The following is a 23,378-nucleotide window of genomic DNA, read 5'->3' on the forward strand; positions in this document are numbered from 1 at the left end:
TGACTTTGAATTTCTCTCCTAAGTATACCCATATCTGGTATTCCCTTTGATTCTCTCTCCTATTCAAATCCTCTTCTGCAGAGCAATTAGTGTTTAGATTAATAAAAAAATACTATTATTAGGAGTGAGTACTAGTAGCTATGAGAATAATGAGCATTCAGTCACACACCTTTTTTCACATCCATTTTGCCAGCTTGTTTTGTTACTCATATTAATACTGACTTTGTCCCTGCTGACTGCTGCTCCAGCTGTAGGAGTTTTTCCAGGTAATTTCTGAGCTCCAGATTTATTGACTGTAAGGTAACTACCACTATTTAACAAGGGAGTCTAAAATAACTGCAAAACAAAGTAAGGAGGAAAAAAGAAGGGAGAAAACTTGTCCCAGAAAGCCTTCAAGTCTTTTTAGAAGATGTCAACAGTATTAATTAACCCCCAATGTACGTTTAAAACTTTGCTGCAACAAACACTGCTCTAAGCAGTGAAATATTTAATGTGGAAAGCAACCTACTCCCAGGAAGTGGCACTTCCTTATAGAAAGAGCTGACATAATTTTAGCTGTTGTGTTCCTACCGTAGGTCTAGCTTTGTCTGAACCCATCCTGGGCAGCACCATTCCCAGATATATTCCTTGTTTCTGGGTGGATAGAATAGTGTGGTTTTCAGAGTTAAATTAGCAGAAGTGGACATTTACAAAGAGAACGATTGATTTGCACACAGATGCTTTGACATTCAGCAGTGACAGCTACTCCTTCCCATCAAGTACTGACCCGGAAAAGCTTCTGAAAGAGAAAATTGAGTAAGTGGATTAAAACCCCCAAAAATGTACAAATACGCACCCCAACAAACCCCCCTCTTCTGCCCCTCCTCAAAAAAACACCCCCAAAACAAAATACCCAACCCAGCAACCTTTTTTTGGTTTGTTTTTTGGTTTTTTTGGTCAACTTACACTTTAAATGTTCTGTGAAAGGCCAAATCTACAAATTTCAGGAATGAGAGCAAATTCTACATGCCTCTTCCCTCGTGTTCTGGAGGTTATGTGCTGCTCACATGTGAGGACAGCAAAATGCTGAGCTGCAACAGAGCCTACCAGGAAACACTTCCTACAGCCATGGAACTGTGGATGGAATGGATGCAATCCACACCATACAACTGTGGATGCAAAACACAAACTAGGAATAAACCACTTCTCTAGCAAGGCAGTGTTACACTTCTAACTTGCTGTATTTTATCCAGGAATAGATTACTGCTAAAAATAAAGGAATTTAATAGCTGCAAGCCAACCACCTACTTCAGAAGGCAAGGAATGCTGCCAAGAGAGAATTACGGCAATGTTATTCTACTACAGCACTTTCAAAAAACAAGCATTAAAAATATGAATTAAGCTAAAACACAGCTTTCTCTCCAGCTACAGCAACACGTGACTTTTTATATAACCTCAAGACTCCCGTTAACTCTCCTCCTCAAAGGGAAGAAAAAAGAAATTCTGACTTCTGGTTTTTGGTGGGTTTTTGATTCCTCTTTTGCTCCAGAAAGCAAAGGAATAGTGAAGCAAAAGCATCCCTTGTTCCCTTTCTGTCCCTGTTGATTTGCCCCTTGTACGTCACACAGATCAAGCTGTATTAAGTCATAACCTCTTCTTACACAACTGTTTTCTGTGGAGAGCATAAAAAATACCTCTCACATAAGAGATGTCTGAAAACCCCTGTTATTTTACACTTACTGAAAGCATTTCTCTTCAGCTGGATATTAGATCTGAAGATCCACTCAACACTTCTTCATCTAGAGCTAATTATAGCCTATACAAGATCTATTTTCTGTACATACAGCAGCAAACAAGACCTTCAGAATTTTTACAAGGAAGACAGAATCAGTAATATGATAGAGAAAGCTATGAGAGCAGAGATGTATTTGAGGCAGAGAAAGTTTCTAAGATCCCATAGTAAGTGCTGTACATCTTTTCCCTTCCTATTGTTAAGAGCTGGCTACTCTCACAGCTGCCACTGCTGCCTCTGCTCTGTTTCACCTTGGATGTATCAGTTTTCCTTAGTTGCACCAATTTCCTCACACTTCTCCACAGCCTTGTAAACGAAGCCAAGTGACATCAAGCATTCCCACCTCAGCTATCCACTGCTTCCCTGTGGTTCTGGGTCGTGATTCAGCTTTGCTCTGACACAACTAACATGACGGTTGTTCTTCTTCTCTGATGCTGAGTTTTAGGTAAGGCCACACGTAGAAACTTGATACCAAACTGAGCCACAGAGAGAAATCTCGAGTGTTCTGCATTCTGCTGTCTGCTATGGTTACCAACAGCCCATAAACACATGAACAAACCCATCCACAATGAGAACAGCTCATGCTCTCAGCAAACCAGAAATAGCAGCATGGGAAACTTCACTTGCACTCAGTGCTTCAAGTGAACTATCAGTAGTGACAATCCAGGCCCTCTGAAAACAAGGCAACACATTTAGGCCATACAGTCTATTAGAACTGGTAGCAATACACTATTCAGACCTACAGAATCTTCTCTTAGCAAATACTTGACACAAGACTTAATGACTAATGGAAAAAAAATATTTCCTTGGACTGGTACAAAATATGGTATTTTTTCAGAATCACTGGTTTTTCAGAACCACAGATTTAGTCTACAGCACAGCAATTTTTCATTGTTATTCCTGAACATGCTATGTGAAAGCACTTAGTTCCTAAAGCCATGTACTTACAACACAGTTAAGACCACCTCCTTCAAACAGATTCCACTGTCAAATTCAACATTTTCAGGTATTCTGCTTATACCTTCTAAGGAGTAAAATAAATCACTCCAAGCAAGTAAGCAAGAACATTTTATTGTGACACTTGCAGCTTTATCTTTCTCAAGTAATACAGAGTTCTCCCAAATGTCTTTACCAGCCAATTTAAATATTTCATCTACATATGCATCACTAGTTTATAAAATTTCTCTAAGATCTGCATATTTCTGACTGATTTAACACAAAAACAGAAGCAAAAGGACAAACTCTTGAAAACATAAAAGAGTTGCATCCGGGCACATTTATTCTTTAATAGAAAGTAAGAAAAACCTCCCTACTGACCTTTACTCCGAGTGAGGAAAAAGATAAATATCCACAGCTCTTTGTCCCATCTGATAGGATTTTAAGATCCATCTATGCATGTATCATCACAGAACAAAGTTTTAGCCACACTGAACCACCTAAGGAGATTTTATATTCCATGGTTTTTACATGCATTCCATCCTTGGTGTGCTGACTACAGGACAGAGATTCTGTGCACCTACAGTGGTTTCAAATTAAAAATACACCATAAGCCAACTTAGAGAAACATCCATCAGTAACTAATAGAAAAGAATCACAAGAAGGTCTCACAACAGTTTCCTAAAACATTAAGGTTCTTTAAATCACAGTTTTGAAATATAAAAACTCCATCTCCCCTGTAAATGAGATATATTTACACGAACGTTTTTAAAAGACGGTCTGTAATTCAGCTCTAATCGCTGTCATCTGAGCCCCCTTCAGAGCCCTCATCATTGGATGCTTCTGGCTCAGACTCGTTCCCAGAAGCTCTGGCAGAGCCCTCGTGGTCAGAGCCTCTCTCGGAGTCTCTGTCGGACTCGGCGCTGCGCGAAGCCGGCCGCGATTCATTCTCGGAGCCGCCGGAGCCGCGGCTCCTCCCCGACTGCACGGACTCATTGTCCGACTGCTCCGACTCTGAGCGCCGCCTCTTCCTGGGGGACCTGTCACTGTCAGACTCCTCCTCGGAGGCGCGGGCGCTGGACCGGCGGGGACTGCCCGCCTCGCTGCCAGACTTGTTCCTGTTATCGGAGTCGCTGTCGGAAACAATGCGCTTGCTGTGCTGCTGCTCCCCGTCCTCAGAATCGCTGTTGCTGTTTCTTGCGTGCCTGTGGGGAAAAATGGTATTAAAAGGTGCTCCCTTTAGCTGATAAATAAAGCAAGACAGCAGGATTTGGGTAATGATAGTGTTAGAAGAATGAGTGGAATTAATTTGCACTGGGAAGGGATGTTGTGAATACAACAAAAAACTTCTCATTATTTTTGTGTTATCTCATTAACGCTGCATTGTCTCTTGAAGGCATGCATTGAAACTCTTAAGTTCATACAAAGTTAATTAAGGTTCTTACCCATCATCAGCAATTTTGAGTTTGTCCTCATCAGAAGAATCATCACTTGATGAAATGATGGCTTTTGATTTGATCTTCCCTTTCATTGAAGGAGGCAGACGTTCTGGTTTGGGCTGTACCGGGGGAAAACAAAGGACTGCTTGTTTATGTGGCACAGAGCCCAAATGTAGAATAACATGCAGAAAACAAGACATGCTTTTAAAAAATTTTCCATTTACTATCACTTAATTCTAGATGGCTCTGGAAATATCCTTCTCATCCTTGAAGCAGCAATAGCAACAGGGGAGGAGGATAAAAATATGCTCTAAGGCCAGTTGGCTTCAAGAGGTTTTGCTGTAATTTTCAACACTAATAAATCTCTCTTGACCAGGGTAATGCGGAATTCCAAATTCATATTTGGAGAGTGATGCAGTTACTCAGGGCTTAACTTACAGCCTTCTTCTTCTCTGCTTTGGGTGGACGTCGCTTTTTAGGCCGTGGGCCGTTTTCGTGTTCTTCATCATCACTCCCCTCTTCTGCCTTCTGGGGTCTTGAACAGAAACACATTTTATATGGCATAAAGCATAATTTTGCAAAAAACTCTTAAAACATACAAAAATACAAGTCTCAAGAAATGTCCAGTTCATCAAGTGTTACTCCTTCTGCAGTGGTTTGTTTAAGTCTTATAATGTGTAATGTGTAAGTAAAAAAAGAACCATGTGACCTCTTGATAGGAGTTTGTTTCTAAACTGTTACAAAAGACTGCAGTGAATTTACTTAAAAGCCCTACTACTGCTAAGGGAAGTCTAATATTAAATAAACATGAATTAATAATTAATTAATTAAAGTATCAGCTACCTCCTCCTCTTCTTCTTCTTTCTCTCACCCTCCTCTTCTTCCCCATCCTGTTCACTGCCACTGCCCTTCCTCTTCTTCTTCTTTCTAGAGATGGGCAGATCTTCATCACTGTCATCGTTGACAAACTCATCAAACTCCCCTGCGCCTTTTTTGGAACGCTGTAAGAAACACAGACAACACAACTTATTATTCACATCCCAGTTACAAAGCTACCAGAAAACACTTCAAAATGGAATTTTAGCTGAACATGTTCTGGAAGAGATGAAAATACAGACCTTCTAGAGCCTATGGCAAAGTTGACACAAGATGGGTATCATTTAGAAACTGATTCCAAATCGGCACATAATAAGATAATCTTCTGTTATTTTAACAACTGAACACACTTTAGTGATGCCACCACACTCAGAACTTTGAAATATTAGCTTCCAATTTTGACATTTTAGTATTAAACCTGCGTAATTTTACTCAGTAGAGCCTAGGAGTTTGAAATTAAAAACCTGTGCTCCTGCAAAAGACCATCTCTCAGAAGGGGAAAATTAAGGAGGTTTAAAAAATTAAAAAAAAAAAAAAAAAAAAAAAAAAAAAAAAGAGAGATTAAAAAATTCTGTTCTACCCTGCCTCCACCGCCACCACGTTTTTTCTCCTTTGATCCTTCCACTTCACCAGTGAACATCAGAATATTCTTGGTCTTCTCCACATATTGAGCTCTTTGTTCCAGAAGTTTCTTCTGCTCTTCTTTTTCTCTCAGGCGCTTCTCTTCCTGAAACACCAAGGAAGGCAACCATCACCATTGTATTTGCACCACTACGGTGATTATAATAGCAGGCACAGAAATGATTTGCTGTCAGGAGACTGGAAAATTGCTTTTTGATGCTCTGTGTCACAGCAGAAGGTGCACATGGGAAAAAAAAAAAAAAAAAAGGTTTTTTACAGAAAGTTTTCTACAAAAAATCCCATGGTAGAATAGGGCTGCTAGCAGAACTTCTGGCACACCTACTTTATGTTCATTATACAACTAAATACAACTGAGGCTATGGGGAAGAAACACCATCACCTGTTATCTGTAATATTTTCAGCTAGCACTTATGACTGAGAAAAACAGCTACTAGGTACCACCCCAGAGAAGCAGGAGCACACATATTGTGAGTGTGTACGCTTATAAAATGCAATATACAGCATTTAGTGGAATAAAACCTGTTCTTTAAGCAGTTTCTGGCGAAGCAGCTCCTTCTCCTGCTCCTGCTTAGCACGCAGCTCCCTCTCCTCCTCATCCTGCTTGCGTGCCCGAGCCACATGATACTGGGCCTGGCTCAGTAAGTCGGAGCATTGTCTGCAAAACCCAAGGTTCTCAGGTAAGGGCAAGGTGGCAAACACAAAAAGAAATGCTTTTATCAAGTGCCTGCATCACAACATTACGTTCATATCCCCAGTGAAGTAAAAAAAAAACATCTACTTGAAATAGCACAAAGAAGAGCAGTGCAGATTTTTGGAGTAAATTAAAGCAATTTTAGTAAGCTGATTTATCTTCCAGTGTATCATTTCAGAACGTATTGCTTCACACTTCAAACTTAGCCAATTTATATACCCACACATGAACATAAAAGGAATCGTGCCAACCAATATGGAGAGCTTCAGAGGTGTAGTTAATAAGAACTTGTATTTAATCACATCAAGCTAACAAACCTAATTGGAAAGATAGGGCAAAATTCAAGCTTAAAAAACCTAAGAGTGTGAGAGCTAAGGTTGCATAAAGTGCCAAGTCACATGAAACACTAAAGCAAGGTGCTTTCAACACCCTCTTAGCTGATGCCAAAACGGCATTTCTTTCAATATTGAAATTTTCTCCTCTGCACAAAGTGCTTCAATGATACCCATTCAGAGGTACAGTGCAGGATGGCCAACACATGGTGTTTGTACGGGGCTATGGAAATCTCACACGAATGTGCAGAAGTGAAACACAGGAAAAGAATGAAACAGTAGCAGAGAGTGACCCTGCATTTGTATTTCTACTGTTCTAACAAACTGACAGTTGAAATTTTGGAATCTAGTTTTAATACAAAAACAAACAAACAAACCAAAAAAACCCCACCAACCAGGACAAATGTATTCCACTTAGAATCTGAACGAAGGATTTGTTTGTGGGTTGTTTTTTAGTTTTTTTTTTTACCTGGCTTCCGTAGCAGCAAGTGCCAAGTCAAATCTCATCTTATCACCTACTTTACTCAGGTAACTGAAGTACCTGGAGGAAATCACAAGAAACCAAAGTAAGCAAATATGGCACTACTTACATATTTATTGCAATTTTGCCTGAAAACAAAGCATTTACTCCTGAATTACAAACCTGTAAAACTCAACAGATGAGGAAATCTCGCCAATTTCCTCTGTGCCAACACCTTTTAATATGGCACCTTTTAACAGTTAAAAAATGCATCCAGAGTTCTCCAAATTTAAAGCATTCTAAAAGCACTCTGGAGAGGAAAAATTCTAAAGAGAGTTCTGAGATTTCATTTGCTGGCTCCTACCAGTAAGTACACTGCTGACCCCAACAGATTCATTCCTTATCTGTCACAGATTACACGCTTGAATTCAGCATAAGAGAAGGAAGGAAAACTTGTTTTTCAAAAATCCTTTCAGAACAGCCTCCTTGACCTAGTGGACAGGCCCTTGACAATACAACAAACTTCCAAGCAGATGAGTAAGCTACGATGATCAGTGCTTTGAAAAGTTTCTGCAATTTAAAAGAAAATGACTTTTAACGTTCAAGATTGCCACAGTTTCTTCCCATATAACCTCAGACACATTTCAAATGAAGTGTTTTTGTGCTAGACTCAAATTCTTGGGTATATGAACATAATAATTCCTTGCTTGAGGTCTAGATTATGGAGAGTATTATCCAAAAATTTTAGTTAATAGGCAAAAAAAGTCATGCAACCTCTTCAAGAAAAGAAATAACAAGCTTCTTATTAAGTTAGAACTTCTATCCTCAATATAACAGCAGAGCTAGGAATGCACAGATCATGCACCAGCTACACCTAGGAGCAGGATAAATGGTTGAAAGCTCTGTTCAAGGATGGTGACAACTGGATCAGATTAATCACAATGGTGTCTGCACAAAATTTCATATTATTGTTTTTTAAACAGAACTAAATTTTCTCAAATGCACTTAAGAACCCACTTCTGTTCTTAAACTGTGACAGTACTTGGCCTCTACTTGCCAAAAGGAGGGTGAAATTAGTTTTAAGGGACTGCCAGTCATTAACAATGCTTATGTAAGATAAACAAATATGCTTTTAAGCCTTATAGTTTGCTTTAAAAGAAGTAATAAAATAGTGTTCAAGTTGTAGAATAATTGTCAACATCTTTTCAACTGTGCATTTCTGGGAAGAAGAGCATCTTGGTCACAGCAATAACAAAACTCTTTGAGAAACACATATTGGCACCTGGTCAAACAAAACTGGTTCTGGAACAAAATCTGAACACACAGTTTTGTCAGGCCCAATCTTTTGTTTTCCTACCAGAAACTCTACAATTATAAAGTGCTTTGTAGAAGATGATTGCTCTTCTAACCAGATTTGTGCTCAAGACTGCAAGTATACTGTAAGGGGACAACAAAATAGATTATAATGATTAGAAACAAATGATCTTTACCTATGGGCGAGTTCCAGCTCTTTCACAGCATTAAGCACTTCCTTCAGATTGCTTTTTTCATCTTTCAGGACAGAGGTAGCAAGTCTTTGCAGCACTAAAGCCACATTAAACATGAGGACTGTATCACTTGGAGCCACATGCCTGGCCTGGAAAAAAACCCATGTTCTTAAGATAAGCTACAATATGATGCAGGAATGACATACAGAGAACAAATACCATCATTTCAATCCCAGACCACCAAATTTAAAGAAACACCAACATACGTCAACTAACAGTAATTTTATTCTGTGATCCATGATGTTCTAGATCCATACCTTTAACAAAGTCTGTTTGCATTCCTGTAATTTGCCACATTTAAACAGTGCCCGGGCCAAATATAACAACACTTCAGTGTTTTGATGCTTATAAAACTTTCTCAGGCAGTTTTCATACTGAAATAAAAGAAAACAAATCAAAGTAAGAGGCAACAGTGGTTTGTTATTTTGGTTAGCTAACTCCAGCAAATGTTGCTATCCCTGAAAAGCATTACTGCTAATATGTCTCTTGTTTTCTTAAAGAAGTGTGTTATGCTACATGGGTGCCTCCTTTTCAATGATCAGAACATTCTCTCTCCTATTCCAGAGCAAGTACCAGCTTATTTCTAGAAACTGGCTGCAGCCCAGAAGGCTCTCTAGATCTTAAATACAAAATACTTTTTAAAGTACCATTTACTGCAACGAAGTCCAAGCAACATGACTCATTTTAAGACCACTCAAATATTCTCCACAGTATGGGGGGAATAAATGACCTATTTTCTTTATTAATCTCAGATATTTTACCAATTGAAATATATCTAATAGAGCAATTCCATATATCTGATTAATTAGTTAAAAAAAAAAATCCAGACTTTCCAAATAACCCAACATCAAGTTTGTTCTGTCCACTCAGCTGAGGAACTTGGCCATGCCAAGGGATATCAGTTTCTCTAAAGTGTAAAAGATGACCTGTTACTATAACATTTGTGGGTCTAGAATGAAAGGCTTAAAAGATACCAAACTTTATAATTTTCAGTAAAAAAAACACCTTCTGTTTGACTCTTTTCTCAAGGAACCCTTCACCCTCTCTAAGTCTCCAAAATAGCAAGAAATACAAAACAAGTTTTATTTGCAGCTCAATTACAGAAAAACTGCCCTGAACTGTAACATCTGAGGTTGTTACTCTTGGATCTGTGTTGTGAGCATCCAGTTTTCACTCACCTTCAGCATCAGAGATTTTGTGTTTAGCTCAAGCCTGCCTCAGATTTGCATGTTTTAGGGTAGAGAACTCAGTAGGATAATTATTGTGGCTGCAGTAAGCTGGGCTAGTAAATTCAATTTGTCTCCCTTTGAGTCCAATATCATGTATTTCACACTGTGACTGCATTGCAGAACCCAGGGAACAATAAAACACTTCAGTAAATAAACACATTTTAATAACAACTTTTCTTAACTTAGCAAATGAGTAAAATATTTTTTCTCCCAAATTGACAGGTGAAAGTGATACCCACTTCCCCACTGTAATTCACTGCTTCAACAATTGCTAAAATGAGATTTTCATTAGGCTTTTTGTCAATAAAAATAGACAAAGTGCTAAAAAAACAATGGACCCCATTCAAGCACAGCAGAGTGAATGTGACTGTGTTGCCAAAGCTTGTTAACAATAGCTCACTGGAAGACAGTGACTACTGAGCTCCTGATCATGTAAGAGAGGCCCAGTACTTCTTTATTAAGCATCACAAAAAACTTCAGAATAGCTCTGAAGGAAGTGTTTTGAGCCTCAATAGAGACTCATCTTAAATGACACAAGTCTGTTCTTAGTTTCTGTCCTGTTCAGCATATGCAGTGTTTTTAAGCTTATTTGTATGCTTTTCAAAAGCTAATTGAGTCAATTTACTCAGAATAGGTTGACACTTGAACATTTACTTGGTTGGGCAGGTCAGGTCAAACTAGCCGACCTCAACAGAATTCTTCCAACATGAATTATTTTGTGATTTTAACTGTGGTGAGTGAAATTACAGCCCAGTCAGCTTTTAAGACAGTTCTTAAAGTATTCATGTGGTCATGTACAAGAACAAAAATAGGAGCTGCTGGTTTTTAAAAGAAAATCCCAACAGCAAATTGTATTTACTTACTTTGGAAACATCTGAATGCAAATCACATACAGTAACTGCACTGACTGAAACTCCTCTGACTAATAATTTATTCCACAACCAAAATTCTAACCCTGCCACCAAAAAAAGTATAAAAGCTGATAGGTGCTTTGTTACCCCTTGCCCACATTTGGCAGTCTGTTACTGAATCTAGGCTTGACAGCCAACAGCTTGTTAGAAATAGGCCTAGAACTTGCTAAAACACTGCTCAAAAACTATCCCAGCTGCCCTGACAACAGAGAGACATCTATAGTCATCTAAGCCAAGACAAGAAGTAGTTCAATGTGGAGCTGTTACCATCTGCACAGCACTGATGTACTGTTTCTGCTCCACGTAGATATGTGCCAAATTCAGCCACACATCGCTGATATCTGCTGTGGCCTCTCTCACTTGGGCAAAAACATCACGAGCTTCACGGAAATATCCTTTGTGTGCCAAGACAGCTCCTGAGGGGAAAGGAATATGGACATTGTGAGCTTCTGGGTTCATGCACTGCACACTCCTACCACAGAAAATTCAACACTGCCTCAATAAACTACCCCTTCAAAAACTGACATAGCTGCCATTTCCTGGGCTCCACTTCACAGTGCTCAGGGCCTGAAAAAACAATTCTCCATTCAAGCTTGAAACTTAAGAATATGATCACCTCTGAAGGAAAACTAGAGTCTGATATTCACCTATGCCATTAGCAGCATACAAATTCTTTGGGTCATTTCTGAGGACTTGCTTGTAGATGGCTAACGCACGGTCTTGGTGACGTTTCTCCTGCAGAAAGAAATGCCCCAATTCATCACTCACTTCTACAGTGGGGGTATTAAAAGATCAACCCAGAGGTTTTAGGAACTAGAAGACACCAAACAGACATCAAGACGAGGCTCTGAATAGCTAACAACATACCAAAAATAAACAAACCCATACAGGGCAGAGAGATGCCCATTACCTTTTCTCTGTCTCTTGTGGGTTGATGGAGAGTCTGCAACCAGACATTGCCAAGAGCCAGCATGGAATAAGTATCATTTTGTGTGGACGGCTGCTTCAATATTCTTTCAAATTTCTTCTGTCCTGGACCCCACTCTTGTTTAGCCAAATGAAGATTGCCAATCAGAGACCAGGCATCTGGATGATCCTAAATAAAAATTCACTCTAAGTTACAAAAGCACTCCTTCCCTTTGCAAGGGTTCTTTTCCAAGAATAAAGTGTTACTCTTCTTAAACACAATTCCATATTAAAAAAAACCCCAAACAAAACACAGAGAGCAGATCTGACAGCTCTCTCTTCCTCCCCTAGTTTATGTGAACAAACAAAATAAAAACACAAAAAATAGGAAAATTAAATTTTAATTTAACTTATTATTTAGAGTGTTTTCATGTTAAACATTTATAGGGTTACAAACCTGATTTATTTGAAGTGCTTCTTTAAACCAATCAGAAGCCTCATAAAAATTCCCTTTATCCCTGGCCATAGCTCCCAAGCGCAAGTAGCCTGAATTTAAAAATAGAAAATAAAATAAAAATCAGGGAACAAGTTAAAGTCACCCTGAACAAAGAAAATATTGTCCATGCATGAATTTCAAAAGAAATCTTTCTCTTGATCAAATAGGGACAGCAAACACTAAGACACCTTTCATATTCTATTCACAACAAGAAATATGACGTGAAGAGGAACTTGCACCTATGATGGCCATACAAAAACCGCAGGCTTTGAATAGTTAAAGTACTGTAAATGTGCTATATTGGCTTCATAAGTTAAAGACAAGTGAAAAATTGCAAAGAAATGAGGATCCATCAGTTACATAATTCTCCTCCCTCCACTTTAAATAGCTCTCCCATCCCTACAAGCTTCCCTTTGGGAAGGGTATCTGCAGGTGATAATGGAAAACAAGCAGGGAAAAGGCTACAGATGAGGCTGGGGCATGATGTGTGCTGCAGCTTGTGACAAGCAGTACAAGTCAGCCCCAAAAGTACTGTGAAAACAAGGGAAGACAGACATAAGGAGAGCAGAAGACACTGTCAACCAGAAGATTTTTGGTATTATAAGGACAAGTGTAGAACTGAAATACCAAATGTTTCTTACAATCAACGTAATTCGGATGTTCCCTCAAAATGTTTTTATAGAGCTTTTCTGCCTCGTGAAATTCACACATGGCCTCGTAGAGCCTGGCGAGGTTGTAGGATGTTGTCACAGAGATGGCATTGTAGTAATGCTCATCATGCTCAGCCTCTGCTTTTGCACGATCCAGCGACGCCAAGAAGTATTTCTGAAGTACAGAAAGAAAAGAGGAATGAAGCACTCCAGAACATCCTCAGAGACAAACTTCTGTGTGATCAAGAAACAACTTCAAACTGTGAGTAACTGCATACCTTTGCTTCTCCCAGGTTTCCCAGCCTGAAGTGCAGGGCACCCACATTATTCAGAATCTCTGGAGGGACATCAGCCTGTACTTTCTCCTGCAGAATGCGTGTGGCTGTTCCATAGGCTGACAGAGCACCCTTTGGAAAGAAACAGAAAGTGGATGAAAGAAAGAAGAGAATGAGCTCTACATTCTCTTATGAAAAGCACACACATAATTCACCAATTGCGTATTAATAATACCTGTATATCAGTCTGTTCCAGAATTTGGGCTAGTTCAATCCATGCCTCTACATCATCAGGATATTGTTCTGTGACTTTCTTTAAATGACCCTGAAAAACAGCAGAAGATAATTATGCCACTTCAACGACACACAGCCTGTTTAAAAAATGGATATCAAAGAAAGAGTGAAGGTATTAACCTTAACACTAGAATGATATACCACACTGCAAAAGCAAACACTCTAAACAACTGCAAAGTAATAAATCTGCATTTCCTTTCTTCATTATTCTATTCTTCTGGAGAACAGAACACCTGCTTCAAGTCTTAGAGAAGCAAAGGCTATTACACCAACATGAAAAGCTAGAGAAATGTCTAACATTCCTTGCCTTTATCTACCCAACATTAGATTTTAAATACCTTTCATTTAAAAAAACCCATTGCTGGCCTTCCAGATAAGCCAAGACAAGTGCTTTCTGGAAATCACCAGCTCATTTGCTGTCTTCAGGAAATCACGAGCTGACTTCAGCGGATTTTATATATATATATGGAAAGAATTCTGCCCTTTTCACGTACCAAACAGAGATATGAGGTTGGGGCTTCTCTAAATTCCTGGACATGCTTTACCCAGAGCCCAGTGTAGTCTCAGTTCTGTCCAGAAGTTGTGACTCTTCACAGACAGGAAGAGCAGCCTCATGACAGCCCATATGAAATATTCCGTATCTACAGCCACCTAACCCTGAGTTTTATTCAGCTTAAGGAACAATCTGATTTCAAGTCGGATTTCCAAGTTCTACTCCTGCATGTAAACACTTGATGCTGGTGGAAGGAAAACTCACCTTTGCAATATCTCGTTTCTCCTGGTCTTCTGAAGCTGCATAAAGAGATCCAAGGATTTTCATAGTCTCATAATTGTTAGGATAGGCTTTCAAGACTTTTTCAAAGCATTGTGAAGCATTCTCTTTGTCCCCTCGATAAATGTACATCTGACCCAATCCAAAAAACGGAAGTACGAAAGAAGATGAGGCAAACTGAGTGGCCTGGTAATAATACTGGAAAGCTTGATCATAATCTTCCTAATTAAAAGGAATCAAATGAAGAACAGTCAGTGGTTATAAAGGCAACCTTTGCATGAACTTTTGTAACAGACTATTAAAAAATGTGAGCTCAACGGGGACTTTTAAAACCTGCCCTACCTGCACATGAAAAGACCTCGCCAGCTGGTAACAGCTCTCTGCCTGCATCGCTTCCACCTCTGTGTTATGGAAAGCATGAAGAGCCAAATGTTGTACTTTACCATAGTCCTGACAAAAAAAAAAAAAAAAAAGGAAGTTGAATGGATTTTGGAAGTCTTCACTTTACTTAAACACGGATAGCTGGAAAATATAACAAAGCTTTAGTCACAGCCCTGACTAAATAACAACAGATTTCGTTTTAGCCATTACTGTTCTTTTCTCTATTCCATGTTTTGAAGCATGGTAGAGTGAGGAGGGGGAAAAACAAACCAACAAAAACCCCAACCAACCAAAACCACCAATCCCAAACATCAAAAATTCAAAACCCCTTTCAGACACAAAGCTGATTTTGATTTAAGTAAGTGTACCTTTTCTTGGTTTTCTTGAGAAAGGTTAATACAAAATTCAGGCCAAAAACCTCACACAGGTTCTAGATTAACAGATATTAGGCACCTGATGAAATGTGTTTGAATGCAACACCAGAATTCTTACTGTTCAGAGGTTATCAAGAATTGAACTGTAAAATTTCAGTGATCTCTTACCTTCTTGAAAAAGAAGTGATTAGCCAAGTGATTCAACACCATTGGATTACTGGGATCAATTGTGTAAGCCCTAGAGAGGAGTTGAACACCATTCTTGATGGAATCAGCCTGAAAGAAACATTGACAGGTATCAGCAGCATCTCAATATCTGTATCTTATTACCATCTTCAAAACAATTTTTCAGTCTAGGCTGCTTAGGATTTCTGACAACACCATACTGAGCTCAAAAAAAAAAAGTAAATTCAGCTATCAGCTTTTCTTCCTGCAGCATACAGGAAAATGGGAAATGAAGCTACCATACAGGGATGGAAAAGGGCAGACCAGGACCTTCTAGGAAAAAAAACCAACCAAAAACCCAAAAGACTTAGTCTTGATGTCCTTTGAAATGTCACATTCACAGCCTGACAGCTTTCCTTCTGTTCCTTCTACTGTTCAGTGTCTCCAGGGCCTGTTTGGGTGTAAGTTTTGATGTTTTATCCCGTTCATTCAACAGTGGAATGAAGATTTTTTCATGTTCAAATTCTAAGCAACTTTAGATCTCGTTTTAAAATCAGTACAAGTCTGAGGTGTTTACATAGGAATATCATTGCATCAACTTCTTCTTTTCTAAAGAAACTTTACACATTAAAGAAAGCTTCCCACAGGTAAAAATGTGACTTACCTACAAGTTCAAATCCACAACTGATAAAATAACTGCTCTTTATTTAGGACAACCATGAAACCTGTATCACAAGCATGTCAGCTCAATCTGTACTTATTTCTGAACAAAAACACCAAAAATGCTATCAAGAAATCATCTAATGGCTGTGCTTTACTGCGTCGTTATGATGAGCAGAAAGCTGTTGTATTGAACAGATTAGGTTTAAGAAGTTAAAACGTAACAGGAAGGCGGCTAAAAAAAATCAATTTCAGTTTGAATAGGTGCAATCTTTCCAAACCCAGCATAACAATACACCTGGATAAGGAGATACTGAATCACTTCTGCCTTCATTTTCAAAGGTAAATGTGGTTTAAAATCACACCGTGCATTTGTCCAAGTTCTTCAATAACGAGTTTCATGTCCAACTTCAACCAAATCCAGTAGATGGGTAGAGGTCCCAAAGCTCTAAGTGCTTTCATTTAAGAAAAACTGATCAGACAGACCTCACTGAGAGCACAGTGTGATCTCAACCCTGATCTAATACCATAACATCTTCTAGCAGGAAGAAACATTAGAAATATCTAAGCACAAAAAAGATACCAATTAGTTTGATAGTCAGAGGGAAATCTTTTCCCCAGAGTGTTCTCCCTTCCCGGTGTCAACTCTTCAATGTTACACTAACTCTTACTACAAAAGTGTGAGAACAGTTTGAAGTAAAGCACAGATGATGTATTTCTTAGAAAGAATACAAAACATCTTTGAGTGGCTCAGCTTTTAATCACAGCTTTTTGAATCTTCAGGTGAATGGGCTCATACCTTGACTTCAGTCAAAAGATCTTCAGGAAAAGAAAGATACCAAATATCATCAATTTCTCCTCTGTGGAATTTATTAAAATTTGCCTTTAGAGTATTTTTGGTTCTCTCTGTAGTATTATAAAAAACCTCTTATGCTCACTTTTTTTTTTTTTGTTTTGTTTTGTTTTGTTTTTGTTTTTGTTGTTATTGTTTTGTTTTGTTTCTTCATGGAAGTATTAACAGGGTTTTTTTTTCCCTCATGAAGTAGTAAACCGAGAAATTTTCAGACATTCTGTGCTAAAAAAAAGATCTTTCTAGAGAACTACAGAAGGCAGCACACTAAATTTTAGCCACTTACAATTATGTAACAATATTTATTTTTAAGGGTCTCATCCTCCAGTGATAATATCTGAGATGGTTAATCCATGCTAAGGAAGTTATGATCCCAACTAAGCTATATTTGCATGTATTTTTCTAGTGATACAATACCTAGAAAGGTGGACCACCACTTAATTGTACTTTTATCAGCCCAGTTAAAAATTCCTTCTTGCCTACTCTTTGGCTTACCATGCAGCATGCAAGCCTGAATATAACTTTGAAATTTGTTTGAAAATTTGTTCTGAACTTTAAAACTTGTTCTAACCTCCTGGGAATACATCTTTTATCTTGACCTTCCTTCACATACCTCACCATGCATTTTTATTATTTTAAATAAAACAGTTAACCTAGCACTGTTTTTCCGCACCTCACTCTTCTACAAATAACAGAATTGAAGATTTTTAACAACAGAAGAAAGCCATTCAGAATGTGCTGCTCATATCAGAAGCACATACCAATAATATCATTCAATAGTAGCAGAGACTTGAAGTAATCAACCATAAAAGTTATTACCCATTTTAAAATTGGATTAGCTTAGAAAGGATAAAAAATTCACTTTTTTTAGCTAAAAGAAAGCAAACTGAGCACGGATTCCTGCTAAGTCAGACCCACCTCCTTATTATTGAGTTCCAGAACAGCCAGTCCAACCAAGGCCCCAACACACTTGGAGTTGAGCTCCAGAGCCCTGCTGAAGGCCAGGCGAGCTTTCTCCAGCTTGTTCAGCTTCACAAAGCAGTGGCCCATTCCCAACCGAACCTCGGCTAGAGAACAACAGGACACCACTCAGAATCCCAAAGTTTCTGCTTTATGCCTTTTTTTTCACAACCTGGAGTGATAGCAGGATCTTTCATAGTTCCTTTAAGCCTGTTTTTCAAGGCAGCAGCTCGTACTTGGCTGGCCACAAAATGAACTTGAATGTATTAGTAACACTTTGTTTCTTCATAAACCCCAGAACACTGATCTACCTCCCACAGACCGCCAATGCCAAACAAATAAAAAATTACTTTTATGGGAATGCATTAAAAAATAATAGAGAAAAGCATTAAAAAATTGCCAGATGGAGGGGCTGGACATTTCTTATGCAAGTGACGTTCACCCCAAACTAGCGGGTCTTCAGAAAACACAGATGAATCAACAAATCAGCTGGCATTTCTCTTCAAATGATCAACTGATTTACATGCTGTTTATCATCCTCCAACTTCCATGACCAAGTACAGATGCACTAATACAGCAAATTCACATCATACTGCCCTTTCAGACTGTTTGTGATTTAAGAATACAGCAAAAGTATAAATAGCAGTTTCAAACCTGTTAGAAAAAGGGGAGCAAAGGAAAGATGTTTGTCGAAAAGCAAGGCTTTTGTAGCAATCATTCTTATGGTAAAGCAGACCACACAACACGCGTCAACTTTGCAATAAACCTTTTCTCAGACAGGTTATGGCAAAGTCTATCACATCTCTCAAGAGACTTTCAAGTATTCATGATCCTAGTGTAAATACCTTGAATTAATGAACCTAAATCTCTGTATCATTTTTACAGCCATCAAAAATCACTTTCCCAGATTTTTGCATAAAGAAAATACACGACCAGGAAAACTCACATCATGCACTATAAGTAGAATTCTGCTTTTTATGTCTTGTATCATTACTGTTATGTCATTTCTGAAGACTTACTACAAGAGCTTACAGAAAAAGAAATTCTGCAAGAGTCTTGAACAGTTCCCTCCTTCCCCATACAACTTTAATTTCTCTTACATGCAAAATCCCATTTTCCAATACCTCTTTAAAATGTAATACTTAAAAAACCCTCAGTACTTTCCTAAACACAACTTCCTTCTCTAAATATTAAGAAATATTTCAAGTCAATGAATGCCTAAATCCCATCTAATGAGGGTTGGGATTCTTTTGACAGATATAGACCACAGAAATGCCCTTTGAATTTGAATTAGGAAGATCTGAGTTAGTTTGCAAGCACAGCAAATACCTCCAGTAGCAAATACTTTCTGCCTTACCTGGGCAGCCTGGATTGGTACGCAGTGCTTTCTTGTAGTAGGCAAGGGCTCCTCTATAATCCTTCTTGTTGAAAGAAATGCATGCCTTACCTGTTAGAACATACCAGGAATAAAACCAAGGTTATAAACCAGAAGCTCAAGTATTATTTGGTTAACTTGTACTGTGCCCATTTTCAAAAGTTACAGTTAAAAACTAACAGAAAATTCAGAAGACAACTTTTATTACGTTTGATGACGTCAAGTATATGAAAAAAGCAAACATGAAAACACATTAAATTTACATTTTCATATTTTTCTGCAGAAAACTTAATTCCTTATTGGTCCAGAGGAAAGACTAAGACTAGTGAAGAACATAAATTACAAGTGTTACAGTCTGTTGATCCCTCACTAGTGGTAACTTCACCCTTAACAGTGTCCAGCTTCATTGCCACCATCAGGGAAGCATTAACAGCTGGACTGGATGTACGCCCGTGGGTCTCAGAAGATGCCAGTTAGCACTGTATTTTTCCTAGCCCTTCCACATATGTGTACCTCCCAAATTTGAATTAGTCCCTGCCATGTGTGTCTTGATCACATTCTCTCTACACACACCCTCTTAAGCACATAATTCATTCCAAAACCTCAACCAGAGAGATCAAGTTTTCACAAATATCCATAAATTCGTACCAAGTAGGGCAGGAATATTATTTGGAGACTGGTTGAGCACAAAGTGGAACTGTGCATCAGCTTGGTCCATCTTATCACCTTCAAGCAGGCAAAAGCAGGCTCTTCCCAACAAGTGGTTCTAGACAAGGAAAAGAATTTGCAATACATTTACCTTTGTAAAATAAGAAGTTTGGACTAAGTGAGAGATTAACTGCTTTATAATGCTTTTTACAATTAAATTATTTCCCTTACATTTTTCAAGTAAGAGAATACCAAACCCTCCTTCCCAACCTCCAAAGTTGACTGAAGTAGTTCTATCAGGTGTGCCAAGCCAGAGAGAATTTTTCCTGGTGGCACCTCACACATTTCAGACACAAGTTTTGCTTACAAGTGACTTTAAAGCATGAGCAGCTTCTCTGTTCCCTTTAGTGAATCAACACTCGTTTACTTTACAATCACTAATTCACAAAAATTGTTTTTTGATCAGATATCGGTTTTACCTGATCATACATGATGATTTTGTCAGCCATAGTGTACAGCAGGGTGGCCTGGGTGATGAGCTCCTTCTTGTTGTCTTTGTTCTTCTCCTTCCGAGCCTGCTGCACATAGTAGGCTGCCAGAGTGTCCAGACATGTCATCTGATCCTTCTCGTGGTCTCTGTAGTCCAGGTTGCCATCGATGCGAGCAGCTTCCAGCAGCTTCACAAAGTCTTCTGTCTTGCCTTGCTTGTAGTATTCCAGCTACAAAACACAGTGTTAGCAGGCAACACCACCCCAGGGAGTACATAACATACCAAGTTAATGCTTTAGATATCACACACACTTCTTTTTTCCAGAATGTAGGGATAAAGCAGAAATAATAGTATCATCAGAGGAAGGTATTCTGATGATGCCAAATATTTTTCTGTCCTAGAATCATTGAATGGCCTGGAATGGAAGGGACCTTGAAAATCATCCAGTTCTATCCCCTCGACCATGGGCAGGAACACTTTCCACCAGGCCAGGTTGCTCAAAGGCCCATCCAACCTGCCCTTGAACACTTCCAGGAATGGGGTATCCACAACTTCTAAGGGCAACCTATGCCAGTGCCTCACCACCTTAAAGCATAAGTTTTTGAGCTATTTGTAAGTGAAGAATCCACTGATCCTCCTCTTTGAACTTCTTTGACATTTTGACATTAAACCATACTTTCCACAGTATAGATACTGCTCCCTCTTTTTTATGAAGCACGTAATCAAAGCCACAAACCAGGAAAATTATGGATTTAGGGGAAAAAAAACATAGAAAGCAACCCTCAAGAGGCATTGTTTCAGGAAGAAGAGATGAAATCAAAATCCTAATATGCATATGTCAATCAGAAACATCTACCCTAGAATCAATGACTGAATGACCCCATAAAGTTCCTGTTCAGAACTCAGTTATCCCTGGTCATAAGAGTATGGAAATGGAAATGATGATTGGATTATGTGAATACGGTATTTAAACACACAATTTGTATCTATACTGACCGCTAGGGCAATCCATATGTGCAGCTGGGTGTGTTCCTGTTTCAGGATACTTATAACTTCATCACCCTCGGGCAGCTGATCGAAGTCAAGCTCAATAACCTAGGACCAAACAACACAGATAAAGCATTAAAAACATCATCTAATGCTGAGCTCAAAGGAAATTGGACCTGTCAGAGCACAAAACATAAATAATTATTTGTATTTAAACAAGGTTTTGGACAAAGAAAGGAGTGATAACATATTGCATTCTGTACAAGACAAAAGTGATGGCCTCCCTTTAGAGAAAAGACAAACCAGTGTTTGGGATGCGAGGGAGAATAAGCAGAGATCCTCATTCAGCTTCTTTCACAATGGACTTCATGCTCAGAATCAGCCAATAATCAACTTGACTGCACACAGCTGACTTTATAAAACTTTTCCCACAGGTAATACAGAAATCTAGCTCAGAGACAAAATCTTCCAAGTCATCCGCTGCCAGAAAATCAATACCTAAGACTTAGATTCCTGAAATTTTGTAAAGTCATCTTTATGCCCTAGGAAATTAGAGGCTATTGAAGCAGCTAAACTGCTGAATATTCAAAACTGTACATATGACCAGCAAATGACAGCAAGAACTTTTCATCATTCAGGCATTGTCTTGTGAGTTACTAGTCTCCCATGTTGATCTAACCTTCCAATATTATAAAATGAGGAAAAAGGAACAGGTACTCTCCAGATGGGATATTTGGGAACACAATTTAACTGCTTGTCAGTTCACCTTACTCAGCCATGCCGCCTTTAATAATTAGTCATCCGCGTTACAAGTTAATTTTGCAGCAAGAAAAAATTGCAGTTGTTGTACCCTGATTACCAATGCTGGGACTCCTCTGTAGGCTGAATTAGAGCAATCCAGTTTATGAAGGCTTATAGTTTTGACTATGCAAGACTTTAGAGTACCAGCAAAACCAATGCTGATTAACTTTTGCTCATTGTAGCTTTGAGTTTGCCTTGCACAGTACCTCCTGTTTGACAGATAATGGCCCTCATCCATCAACTAAAAGAGTTATGAATGAGAAACAGATATTACCAACACAGCAAAGAAACATGGAAGTAAAAAAGAGCAGGGGTGAGTGGAGGGGTATTTTATTGCATTCCCTAGTGATTAATTCAGAACTTTGGGATCCAAGTAGTCCTAGCCTGAACAACAGCACCAAGATCACAATTCATGTTGACACCTCAGACAGAAATTTCTGTCACAGAAGAAAAAGGCCTTGAACATGTAAACTCCGTAGAATAATTTTGAGACTCAAAACCTCAATGGCAGCCATATAGAAATTTGTTTCTGCATATATATTTGTGCATATATTAATGTCTCCGTGTACACGGATATATGTATACATGTATCATATGTGTGTGTATATAGAAGAGCAGGAATACAAATGTTCACAGAGAATATTCTTCAGCCTGTAAGCATTATGTGTCAACACCTTACTTAGCTACGCTATTAACTTAGTATCTGCCATGGAATGATTTAACGTCAAACTTTGTTATACGCTGCAAATTTCCACATACTTATCCTGAATCCTTCTAACCTCGGCTTATGACAGCGTACCTTAAATATAGGAAAGTGAAGTAAGTTTTTTAGCCCCACGGTGAAATAACTTTACAGAGTGAGTCCTCTGCCCTCCCTGTGTCTATGCGCTGCTCGAGGAACACCAGAAATCCCTGACAGACCAAAGCGCGACGGGAATGCGGCCGGACACACAGCTGTGACCCCGGCACGGGGGCTGCGAGCGACACTCGCGCCCCGAGCCCGGGGCACAACCTCGGGCGGCAGCGGCGACCGCCCGCGCCCCGGCACGGATCGCCCTCCCCGCCCTTCCCTGCCGCCTCCCCGCGCCCGACTCGCCTCGTCGGTGTCCCGGAGAGGGATCTCGATAGAGCCCCGCGACATCTTGGCGACAGCGCTGCCGCAGCCGCCACTCGCCGAGCCGGGGCCGCCGCGCGCACTTCCCCTCACGGCAGCGCCCGACCCGGACGTGCTCGGGAGCGGGGCGGAGCGGGGCGGGGCGGGGCGGAGCGAGGCGAGGCGGAGCGGGGCGGAGCGGGGCGGAGCGGGGCGGAGCGGGGCGGAGCGGGGCGGGGCGGAGCGGGGCGGAGCGGGGCGGAGCGGGGCGGAGCGGGGCGGAGCGGGGCGGAGCGGGGCGGGGCGGAGCGAGGCGGGGCGGAGCGGGGCGGAGCGGGGCGGGGCGGAGCGATGCGGGGCGGGGCGG

At 39.7% G+C, this 23,378-nt stretch overlaps 1 protein-coding gene across 1 annotated transcript; it reads right to left on the reverse strand.

The window, feature by feature from the left end:
* Positions 1-2,826: 2,826 nt before the first annotated feature.
* CTR9 (CTR9 homolog, Paf1/RNA polymerase II complex component) lies at positions 2,827-23,122 on the reverse strand. Its single transcript, XM_066187523.1, has 25 exons — positions 23,015-23,122; positions 21,127-21,225; positions 20,120-20,359; positions 19,641-19,758; positions 18,975-19,064; positions 17,576-17,724; positions 15,151-15,258; positions 14,570-14,677; positions 14,213-14,449; positions 13,397-13,486; positions 13,165-13,293; positions 12,878-13,061; positions 12,198-12,286; positions 11,745-11,930; positions 11,482-11,569; positions 11,102-11,250; positions 8,952-9,068; positions 8,638-8,783; positions 7,157-7,228; positions 6,184-6,319; positions 5,603-5,749; positions 4,990-5,147; positions 4,585-4,681; positions 4,153-4,265; positions 2,827-3,912 (listed from the first exon to the last, which is right to left on the reverse strand). The coding sequence occupies exons 1-25, from the start codon at positions 23,057-23,059 to the stop codon at positions 3,501-3,503; spliced, it is 3,507 nt and encodes a 1,168-aa protein (XP_066043620.1). The 5' UTR covers positions 23,060-23,122; the 3' UTR covers positions 2,827-3,500.
* Between the last annotated feature and the right edge of the window lie 256 nt (positions 23,123-23,378).

This window comes from Chamaea fasciata, unplaced genomic scaffold (genome assembly GCF_029207755.1).
Source record: "Chamaea fasciata isolate MVZ Bird 193981 ecotype frontalis unplaced genomic scaffold, bChaFas1.0.hap1 SCAF_7, whole genome shotgun sequence".
NCBI lineage: Eukaryota > Metazoa > Chordata > Aves > Passeriformes > Sylviidae > Chamaea > Chamaea fasciata.

Excerpts from the sequence above, each read along its gene's own strand:
- CTR9 (XM_066187523.1), bottom strand. The coding sequence starts at position 23,059 with ATGTCGCGGGGCTCTATCGAGATCCCTCTCCGGGACACCGACGAG. Across the intron at positions 5,750-6,183 it reads AGAAACTGCTTAAAGAACAG|GAAGAGAAGCGCCTGAGAGA; the intron begins GTTTTATTCCAC and ends TTGGTGTTTCAG. Across the intron at positions 5,148-5,602 it reads GTGGTGGCGGTGGAGGCAGG|CGTTCCAAAAAAGGCGCAGG; the intron begins GTAGAACAGAAT and ends TGTTTCTTACAG.